The following is an 11197-nucleotide window of genomic DNA, read 5'->3' on the forward strand; positions in this document are numbered from 1 at the left end:
AAACCATAAAAAAAAGTAAAAAAACAATTCCTTAAAAACCACATGTGAAATCCATTATGTGTATAACATTAGCTTCAAGGCAGTGTATGAGAATTTTCTTATAATTTCCCTTTGACGTCTTCCATATAGTTGTAACGTTGGATCCCAATAAGCGGAGAGCAGCCCGCTTCACTGGATACAGTTTAGGATTTAGTTTGTCAAGTGTTCTATGCTTTATTGTCAGATGTGCGTTTTACTTGTTTTATTAATCAAGCGTCTTCTGTGCTTTTTTTGTTTCAGGAGTTTGTCAGTCTCTATACAGATTACATTTTAAATAAATCTGTGGAGAAACAGTTTAAGGCTTTCAGGAGGGGCTTTCACATGGTCACCAATGAATCCCCCCTCAAGTATCTGTTTAGGCCGGAGGAAATTGAATTGCTCATCTGTGGAAGTAGGGTAAGTCATTTCTGTCTCTTTCCTACCCATGTCACACAGCACGTCTTATTATTCATTCTCTGGCAGGACTATTGCTTATTTTGTATTTATTTTTTTCTCCTCAGAATTTAGACTTCCAAGCTCTTAAGGAAACTACAGAATATGATGGAGGCTACACCAGAGATTCTCTTATTATTAGGTAGGACATGAGATTTTGGTGAGAGACCTAGAAATGCAATGTACCTTCCTCTGGAATACAGTTATCATCCTTTGATGGTTTATTGCAATGGTTTTTTGCATTGTTTTCCTTTTTCAGGGAGTTCTGGGATATAGTACATTCTTTTACCGATGAGCAAAAAAGATTGTTCTTACAGTTTACAACTGGCACAGATAGAGCGCCTGTGGGTGGACTAGGAAAACTAAAGATGATTATAGCCAAAAATGGCCCTGATACAGACCGGTAAGCCCCCTTAACTGCTGTAATTGTTGTATCTTAGACACTGATACTATTTTTATTTATTTTTTTTTTTTTTGAATGCTCATTCAGTCCTTAGAGGGATATTCTCAACCTCGAGCGTAATTCCCTATTGAGTGGATAGGGGATAACTTCCCGATTGCTATGGTTCCAACCACTAGGACTTCTGCCGGTCTTAAGAGCCCCTTGTAAATGGAGCTCCTGTCAATCCTCCACACTAGCGCTCCATTCATTCAGGTATGGAAGCAGCAAAGATGGCAGAGTGCTCCAATAAGAATGAATTGAGCAGCGGTACGTGTGATCAAGCTCTGCTCCATTCATATGGAGCCTTCAGAGTCCCATTTCTTGTGATCGAAGCAAAGAGCCCCAGCAATTTGGAAGCTATCCATTGGATATGGTATAACTTTTAAACTTGAGAATAATCCCTTTAAGTTTAGGCTTCATAACGTACTACAATACCTATATATCTAAAAGCAGGATAAGCAATTCTATAACTCTGCATGGTCAAAAATAAAATTACTTAAAATCCTGTTGAAATTCACATGTGAAGGAGTGAAGCATTCACCTTACACAGGAAGACTTGCATTATTGCCCTTAGCAGTTTGGTAAAAAAAAAAAAAAAGTGGGGAACATGTAAAAATTTGTACATTTTTCTTTCCCGTTTATTGTCTACGTTTGCATGTTTCTTTAGGCTGATGCCGTATATACCTTCCATGCATATAGAAGCCACAACTTTCTTCTCGATGTGCAGCTTTTTCCAAAGTTTGGTGCTTTGTCATTTTTCTGCATAGCTCTGATCCTGGCTTTCTTTATCACTTGGGCGCCACCATAAAATAACAACCACAGCGACTAAGCGGTGTGACAGAGTGAGAGTGGTCGCTCTGTATGCACATCTAGCAGCCCACAAAATAATCAGTGGGTGCCGATAAATTACGATGGCATTTTGAAGCTAAACAATGGCAGCCATGTCTGCCAAGTACAGAAGACTATTAGGACCCCCTTATAGACCTAATAAATATTCTAAAACAAATGTCATGTTGATAGATCGTGATGCACTGCTCTATGTAGTAGAAGCGATCAGACAGTCGCAGCTTCAAGTGCCCTAAAGGGACAACTAAATACAGTTACGTTTAAAATAAATTAAAAATATGAAAAAAATAGTTCAAATGACCCCCTTTCTTCTTGATTACAAATAAAACAATTTCTAAAAAACAATGCAATTGGTATCGCTGTTTTTAAAAATTTCTTTTTCGCTCCTAATTGGGAGACCCAGACAGTGGGTGTATAGCTACTGCCCTCTGGAGGCCGCACAAAGAACTACACTTAAAAGTGTAAGGCCCCTCCCCTTCTGGCTATACACCCTCCCGTAGGAGTACAGATTCCTCAGTTTTAGCTTTGTGCGCAAGGAGGTCAGACACGCACGCATAGCTCCATTGTTTCTAGTCAGCAGCAGCTGCTGACTATGTCGGATGGAAGAAAAGAGGGCCCATACAGGGCTCCCAGCATGCTCCCTTCTCACCCCACTGTATGTCGGAGGTGTTTGTAAGGTTGAGGTACCCATTGCGGGTACGGCGGCAGGAGCCCACATGCTGATTCCTTCCCCATCCCTTTTTACAGGGCTCTGGGTGAAGTGGGATTTACTGGTCTCCAGGCACTGAGACCGTGCTCCATCTACAGCCCCTGGAGAAGATGCTGGATGGAGCGGAGTACATCAGGGACATGGCCCTGCTTCCTCAAGGTACTCTGTGTCCCCGTGCATTTGGCGCTCACACCGCAGCATGCTGGGTGTTGTAGTGCGCCGGGGGACATCAGCGCTACGGCGCTTGTGCCATGGCCTCATTCAGCTTCGCTGAAGCAGGCACACTTCTAGGAATCGGTCGCGCCGGCCGCTGGGACTGCGGCGCGGCTGGCACTTGTGGTGCGCCGGGGACTTCAGCGCGGCCCGCGCTTTTACGGCGGCCGCGCTGATAACTCGAGTCCCCGGCTTTTGCGGCCTGCTTCCGTTCGTTCCCGCCCCCGGACCTGCCAGTCAGGAGAGGGGCGGGACGCTGGCCACGTCTAGGAATCGGTCATGCCGGCCGCTGGGACTGCGGCGCGGCTGGCACTTGTGGTGCGCCGGGGACTTCAGCGCGGCCCGCGCTTTTACGGCGGCCGCGCTGATAACTCGAGTCCCCGGCTTTTGCGGCCTGCTTCCGTTCGTTCCCGCCCCCAGACCTGCCAGTCAGGAGAGGGGCGGGACGCTGGCCAGTGCATCAGCGCTGAGGGCTGGAGTCGTTTTTACATACTCCAGCCCTCACAATCGGCACAGAGGGGACACTGTTTCCCGCACTTTTGTTTGGGAACTCCCACGGACCGCCCCTCTCCACAGACGCCGGCAGCCATTCCTGCTGACACGCTGAGCTGCAGAGGGGAGCCGGGGAGACCCAGACAAGGAATCTGCAGCCTCTTACCCGCTATTCAGCGGGCGGTAAGCAGCCCTCAGGGCTCACCCCCTCTTGTGCCAGTAGTATTCTTAGTATTTTGTTTCTACAAATACTTTGTATTGCATAGCGCTGGTCGCCCTTTGGCTATAGACTCTCTCACATTGCAGAGAGCCAGCAGCATGTCGTCCGTAAAACGCAAGGGTGCCAAGGCACAGACATTATATGCTTCCTGCACCGCATGTGGGACTTTTCTACCGGCAGGCTCCACGGACCCCCATTGTGTGCAGTGCTCGGCCCCTGCGGCGCTTGCACAGTCGGGACCTCTGCTGGACGTGACCCAGGGTGTACCACCTGTGAATGCTGTCCAGGTGACAGGAACTGAGTTTGCAGCTTTTGCTGACAGAATGTCTCTCACTATGTCACAAATTCTTGACACATTGCGAGCTAGGCCTGTACTTCAGGCCACGGACACTGTGCAATCATTGCCCCCTGGTCCCCCTCAGCTCCAAGCTCCGGGACGGGCATATACACCTCAGGGTGAAGACTCTGACTCGGACGATGGCCCCGGGCAGCCTAAGCGGGCTCGCTATGACGGGCCTTCACATTCATCTCAATGGTCAGGATCCCAGCGAGATGAATCTATGGGTGATGAGGCGGACGTAACTGATCAGGATTCTGATCCTGGGACCGCTCTCAATCTAGATACACCAGATGGTGACGCCATAGTTAATGATCTTATATTTAACATCAATAAGATGTTAAATATTTCCCCACCAGCTCCTCTTGTGGAGGAGTCAGCTTCGCAGCACGAGAGAATCCATTTCAGATACCCTAAGCGTACTTTAAGCACTTTTCTGGACCACGCTGACTTTAGAGACGCAATCCAGAAACCCCACGCTTATCCTGAAAGGCGTTTTCCTAAACGGCTTAAAGATACACGCTATCCTTTTCCCCCTGAGGTGGTCAAGGGTTGGACCCAGTGTCCAAAAGTGGATCCTCCAATTTCCAGGCTTGCAGCTAGATCCTTGGTTGCAGTTGAAGATGGAGCGGCACTTAAAGATGCCACTGACAGGCAGATGGAGCTCTGGCTGAAATCCATCTATGAAGCGATTGGAGCGTCATTAGCGCCTTCTTTTGCAGCCGTATGGGCACTCCAAGCTATCTCAGCCGGGCTTGCGCGAGTTGACTCCGTCACACGTGCATTTGCCCCGCAGGTAGCACCATTGACCTCGCAAATGGCGGCATTCGCGTCGTACGCGATTAATGCTGTTCTTGACGCTACAAGCCGCACGGCAGTGGCGTCAGCCAACTCCGTTGTTTTGCGTAGGGCCCTGTGGTTGAGACATTGGAAAGCAGATTCTCATTCCAAGAAGTGCTTAACCAATTTGCCTTTTTCTCGTGACCGATTGTTTGGAGAGCGTTTGGATGAAATCATCAAACACTCCAAGGGTAAGGACTCATCCTTACCGCAACACAGACAAAACAGACCCCAACAGAGGAAGGGTCAGTCTGGTTATCGGTCCTTTCGAGGACCGGGCAGGTCCCAATTCGCCTCGTCAAAAAAGACTCAAAAAGACCAGAGACGCTCAGATTCTTGGAGGTCTCAGTCACGCCCAAAAAGGACAGCCGGAGGAACCGTTGCCAAGACGGCGTCCTCCTGACTTGCGGTCTCCGATTCCCACACCCGCGGTCGGTGGGAGGCTTTCCCACTTTGGCGACATCTGGCTGTCACACGTCAAAGACCGTTGGGTGAGGGATATTCTGTCTCACGGGTACAGGATAGAGTTCAGTTCTCGTCCGCCAACTCGTTTCTTCAGAACTTCTCCACCACCAGACCGAGCCGATGCTCTGTTGCAGGCGGTGGCCGCTCTAAAGGCGGAAGGAGTGGTGACCTCCGTCCCTCTTCAGGAACAAGGTCACGGTTTTTACTCCAATCTGTTTGTGGTCCCAAAAAAGGACGGATCGTATCGGCCCGTCCTGGATCTAAAGTTGCTCAACAGACACGTAAAAGTCAGGAGGTTCCGGATGGAATCCCTACGCTCCGTCATAGCCTCAATGTCTCAAGGAGATTTTCTAGCATCAATAGATATCAAAGATGCGTATCTCCACGTGCCGATCGCACCAGAGCATCAGCGTTTCCTACGCTTCGTCATACACGACGAACACCTGCAGTTCGTAGCGTTACCTTTCGGTCTGGCAACAGCCCCCCGGGTCTTCACCAAGGTCATGGCAGCAGTAGTAGCTGTTCTGCACTCGCAAGGTCACTCGGTCATCCCGTATCTAGACGACCTGCTTATAAAGGCACCCTCTCAAGAGGCATGCCAACACAGTCTGAAGGTGGCACTAGACACTCTCCAGAGTTTCGGGTGGATTATCAACTTTCCAAAGTCTCATCTAACCCCGACCCAATCTCTGACTTATCTTGGCATGGAGTTTCATACTCTCTCAGCGATAGTGAAGCTTCCACTGGACAAGCAGTGCTCGCTACGGACTGGAGTGCAATCTCTCCTTCAGAGCCAGTCGCACTCACTGAGGCGCCTCATGCATTTCCTAGGAAAGATGGTAGCAGCAATGGAGGCAGTCCCGTTCGCGCAGTTTCATCTGCGCCCTCTACAATGGGACATTCTACGCCAATGGGACGGGAAATCGACGTCCCTCGACAGGACTGTCTCCCTCTCTCAGACTGCCAAGGACTCTCTGCGTTGGTGGCTTCTCCCCACCTCATTGTCACAGGGAAAGTCGTTCCTTCCCCCGTCCTGGGCAGTGGTCACGACGGATGCGAGCCTATCAGGGTGGGGAGCGGTGTATCTCCACCACAGGGCTCAGGGGATGTGGACTCTGGAAGAGTCCACCCTGCAGATCAATGTTCTGGAAATCAGAGCAATCTATCTTGCCCTGCGAGCCTTCCAACAATGGCTGGAAGGCAAGCAGATTCGGATTCAGTCGGACAATTCCACGGCGGTGGCGTACATCAACCACCAAGGGGGAACACGCAGTCGCCAAGCTTTTCAAGAAGTCCAACGGATTTTGACGTGGGTGGAAAGCAGAGCGTCCACCATATCCGCAGTTCACATCCCAGGCGTGGAAAACTGGGAAGCAGACTTTCTCAGTCGCCAGGGCATGGACGCAGGAGAATGGTCCCTTCACCCGGACGTGTTTCAGCAGATCTGTTGCCGCTGGGGGACGCCGGACGTCGATCTGATGGCGTCACGGCACAACAACAAGGTCCCAGTTTTCATGGCACGGTCTCACGATCACCGAGCACTGGCGGCAGACGCCTTGGTTCAGGATTGGTCGCAATTCCGACTCCCCTATGTGTTCCCACCTCTAGCATTGTTACCCAGAGTTCTCCGGAAAATCAGGTCCGACTGCCATCGAGCCATACTCGTCGCTCCAGATTGGCCAAGAAGGTCGTGGTACCCGGATCTGTGGCATCTCACGGTAGGCCAACCGTGGACACTACCAGACCGTCCAGATTTGCTGTCTCAAGGGCCGTTTTTCCATCTGAATTCTGCGGCCCTGAACCTGACTGTGTGGCCATTGAGTCCTGGATCCTAGCGGCCTCAGGTTTATCTCATGAAGTTGTTGCCACAATGAGACAGGCTAGAAAACCATCCTCAGCTAAGATCTATCACAGAACGTGGAAGATATTCTTAGCGTGGTGCTTGGCTCAAGGGTTTTCTCCCTGGCCATTTGCATTGCCAATTTTTCTTTCCTTCCTGCAGTCTGGGTTGGAAAAAGGTTTGTCGCTTAGCTCTCTTAAGGGTCAAGTCTCCGCGCTATCCGTATTCTTTCAGAAGCGCTTGGCACAGCTTTCTAAAGTACGCACGTTTCTCCAAGGAGTTTGTCATATCGTTCCTCCTTACAGACGGCCATTGGAACCCTGGGATCTGAACAAGGTTCTCATTGCTCTCCAGAAGCCGCCTTTCGAGCCTTTGAAAGAGGTTCCCCTTTCTCGGCTTTCACAAAAGGTAGTTTTTCTTGTGGCGATCACGTCTCTTCGAAGAGTGTCCGAGCTAGCGGCGTTATCTTGCAAATCTCCCTTCCTGGTGTTTCACCAAGACAAGGTAGTACTGCGTCCAATTCCAGAGTTTTCTCCCAAGGTGGTTTCTTCCTTTCATCTCAATCAGGATATCACTTTACCATCTTTGTGTCCGCATCCAGTTCACCAATTTGAAAAGGGTTTACATCTGTTGGACCTGGTGAGAGCACTCAGGATTTACATTTCTCGCACGGCGGCTCTACGCCGTTCTGATGCGCTCTTTGTCCTAGTCGCTGGTCAGCATAAGGGATCGCAAGCTTCCAAATCCACCCTGGCGCGGTGGATCAAGGAACCAATTCTTCACACATACCGTTCTGCTGGGCTTCCGATTCCATCTGGACTGAAGGCCCATTCTACCAGAGCCGTGGGTGCGTCCTGGGCATTGCGGCATCAGGCTACGGCTCAGCAAGTGTGCCAAGCGGCTACCTGGTCGAGTCTGCACACGTTTACCAAACACTATCAAGTGCATACCTACGCTTCGGCAGATGCCAGCCTAGGTAGACAGGTCCTTCAGGCGGCGGTGGCCCACCTGTAGGAAGAGGCTGTCTGACAGCCCGTTCATGTGGTATCTTTTTACCCACCCAGGGACTGCTTTTGGACGTCCCACTGTCTGGGTCTCCCAATTAGGAGCGAAAAAGAAGAAGGGAATTTTGTTTACTTACCGTAAATTCCTTTTCTTCTAGCTCCAATTGGGAGACCCAGCACCCGCCCTATTTGTTCTTAGGGTTTCGTTTTTCGGGTGCACATGTTGTTCATGTTGTTTCTTAAGTTCTCCGATCGTGTTATCGGATTGAATTTGTTTTTTGAAACTGTTATTGGCTTTCCTCCTTCTTGCTTTGGTACTAAAACTGAGGAATCTGTACTCCTACGGGAGGGTGTATAGCCAGAAGGGGAGGGGCCTTACACTTTTAAGTGTAGTTCTTTGTGCGGCCTCCAGAGGGCAGTAGCTATACACCCACTGTCTGGGTCTCCCAATTGGAGCTAGAAGAAAAGGAATTTACGGTAAGTAAACAAAATTCCCTTCTTTTGATCTATCGAATTCTAAAAAAATGAATACGATTTACACTGCATAAGAAGTAAAAAAAACAAAATCTACAGTATTTGTTTTTTTTTGTTCGCTGCAATGGAATGCAATGAGATTTAATAAAAACATTGTATCTATCCCAGAATAGTAGATTTGGGGAAGGGGGGGAGGGGGTTCCACCACTTAAATTAAAAAAAATAAATAAAATAAAGTTATATGTTTGGTATCTACCTACTCATACTGACTTGGGGAATCATAATGCCAGGTCACTTTTATCATATAGTGATAGTGAACATGGTAAATAAAAAAAAAAAAAAACAGTAAGAAAAACATTGTGGAATTGCATTTTTTTTGTAATTTCAATGCACTTAGATTTTTTTTCCCCGTTTACCAGTACACTATATGGTAAAATGAATGGAGTCATTTAAAAGTACAAATCTTCCGACAAAAAAAAAAAACCAAGCCCCATATAGCTATATTGCCATAAAAATAAGTTATGGCTCTTGGAAGAAGGGGAGGAAAAGAAAAACGGAAAATTGTCAGAGGGTGAATGGGTTAATGACCTAGTGGTTGGTTGTCGCCATACTTAAGGGATCTGTACCCCCGTCTGATGCCTGAAATAAACATGGCTAACCAGTAGTTTCCCACCACTGCAGACTTTAGCCGACTTCATATGGGTAAGTTTCACGGTCTTACATAGTAAGTTCTGGATCTGCCCCGCTTCTGTAGACCTAATATCATAGTCATATTTGAGGCAGTTGAGTTTAGTTCAGGAGACCAGCAGCTGCTCTGGAAGTCATGAAATTGGTTGCAAGAAGGTAATCTTGAGAGACTGACTCTGTAGGGGCAAGTGGGCTGCGGGAAGTTCTAGGTAATGTGGATGTTGTCATGTTCAGATGGGTTTGTTATGTATCTCATTTTAGCAGATCTTATTAAATGTTGCTTCTGTGCCTTTACCGCTGGGCTCCTTTTATGATATGCCCAAAAAATTGAATTTCAATAGTTGGAAACATCTGCTAAAATAATGTTCCTACAGTTCTTTAACCTCTTTCTCTATTTCCCTGCAGGTTACCTACATCTCACACATGCTTTAATGTCCTTTTACTTCCGGAGTACTCAAGTAAAGAGAAACTGAAAGAGAGATTATTAAAGGCTATTACGTATGCCAAGGGATTCGGCATGCTGTAAACTAAAAAGGCAAAGGAAGCTTAACAAAAGGGATAGCAATCAGTAATATTGAAGTCCCTGTCCACAAAGGCCATAAGATAGTCAGCTACATGTAGTCAACTGTACGTGTGCCTCCCTCCTCCACTGGGACATTGGGCTGGAACAGCAGATTTCTGCTGCTTATATGAACAAAGTCTTTCTCCCTCCCCCTCGCGTGAAAGTGTTGTACAATCTTTCACATGTATGTACAGAGAGGTTTTCCTAAATATTTATTTTAAGGGTTAAATCACTTTTGCTTGTGTTCACTACTCCTTGAATGTGAGCCTACTTGAGTCTTTGACGACCGATACTCTGATGAAATATGTTATCATTTACCGGAATCACTTTTCAAGACTTTCAAGTTACTGCTTTGGTTTATGCCCCGCATCAACTTAAATCAGGAACTGTATTTTTCTTTTTGTTTGTTTTTATGTCCTTCTTGACTTTTATTTTTGTTTTTCTTTTTACAGTTTACTTATAAAACTTGAAATAATGGAAACAGTGTGATGCAATTACTGCTGTTCTAGCCCCAAACCGTTTCTGTGACAGAAAAAAATAATTATGTAGTCAATAAAGATGGAAGGGAGTACTTGGAATGTTATACTACAGCCTTGCAGCCTTTTAATTCAACCACAGCACAAAAAATATACAAATTAAAGATAAAAAAATAATTTCACAATTTGTTGTCTTCACGTCTTGTAAGGTATACTGTGTTTCACTAGGAAATCTTTGATTGGGATCTGTGAAGAGGGGAGTAGAATATAGCGCTGGTTTTATTATTATTTTTTTTTTTTAACGTGTTTACTGACAAGTGCATTTTCAGCCAAACTATATATGGTGGGTTGCTTGAGAAGAAAAAATATAAACGTTTGCACCCTGAAAAAAAAAAAGAAAAAGGGATAAGCTTGTGAAAGTGCACTTACAGGAAGAATATGAATTGCATATTGAATAAACCTTTTAAATTGACAATCCAAAGTCTTCCCTATATATTCTCAGCATCCTATTATTCTTATAACTCTATTTTCCATCCATCCTCACGTCACTTGAGCAAAGCTAATTCAGGCCAGACTCCTACTGTGATTTACACTACTTACAATATATACATACAGACATACACATCTCCCCTAATCTGGAATTTGTTTAATTGTAGGGAACAGCAACAATAATATACCTAAGTGTATTTGTTTCTTTTTCCTGGACTTCTAAGTGTATTGGTATTTTCTCATATTGCAATATGAAATAAAGGGATTATCAATTTTTAACCAACAACATAATTGGTTTATCATTTAGAATAGTAAATGTGTACGCATCCTAGATGTGAGCAATGTGCTTTGACCCATTCATGACCTTTTGACATATTGGGTACGGAAAGTATTCAGACCCCTTTTAAATTTTTCACTGTTTCATTGCAGGCATTTGGTAAATTTAAAAAAGTTCATTTTTTTTTTTTATTTATTAATTTACACTGCACCTTATCTTGGCAGAAAAAAAACCAAATATAGACATTTTTGCTAATTTAATAAACAAGAAAAATTGAACTATCACATGGTCATAAGTATTCAGACCCTTTGCTCAGTATTGAGTAGAAGCACCCTTTTGAGCTAGTACAGTCA

At 46.1% G+C, this 11197-nt stretch overlaps 1 protein-coding gene across 4 annotated transcripts in view; it reads left to right on the forward strand.

Annotated features, from left to right (window-relative positions):
* UBE3A (ubiquitin protein ligase E3A) overlaps positions 1–10553 on the forward strand; it is an 88313-nt gene extending 77760 nt beyond the window's left edge. For all 4 annotated transcript variants that reach the window (XM_075336594.1, XM_075336593.1, XM_075336596.1 and 1 more), the window contains 4 exons: positions 280–435; positions 540–613; positions 731–874; positions 9446–10553. In XM_075336594.1, the coding sequence (XP_075192709.1) occupies positions 280–435; positions 540–613; positions 731–874; positions 9446–9566 (495 nt within the window). In that variant the 3' untranslated portion in view covers positions 9567–10553. The remainder of the gene's footprint in view (positions 1–279; positions 436–539; positions 614–730; positions 875–9445) is intronic.
* The last annotated feature ends 644 nt before the right edge of the window (positions 10554–11197 follow it).

The sequence above is a fragment of the Anomaloglossus baeobatrachus genome, chromosome 2, assembly GCF_048569485.1.
Source record: "Anomaloglossus baeobatrachus isolate aAnoBae1 chromosome 2, aAnoBae1.hap1, whole genome shotgun sequence".
In the NCBI taxonomy this organism is placed as follows: Eukaryota; Metazoa; Chordata; class Amphibia; order Anura; family Aromobatidae; genus Anomaloglossus; species Anomaloglossus baeobatrachus.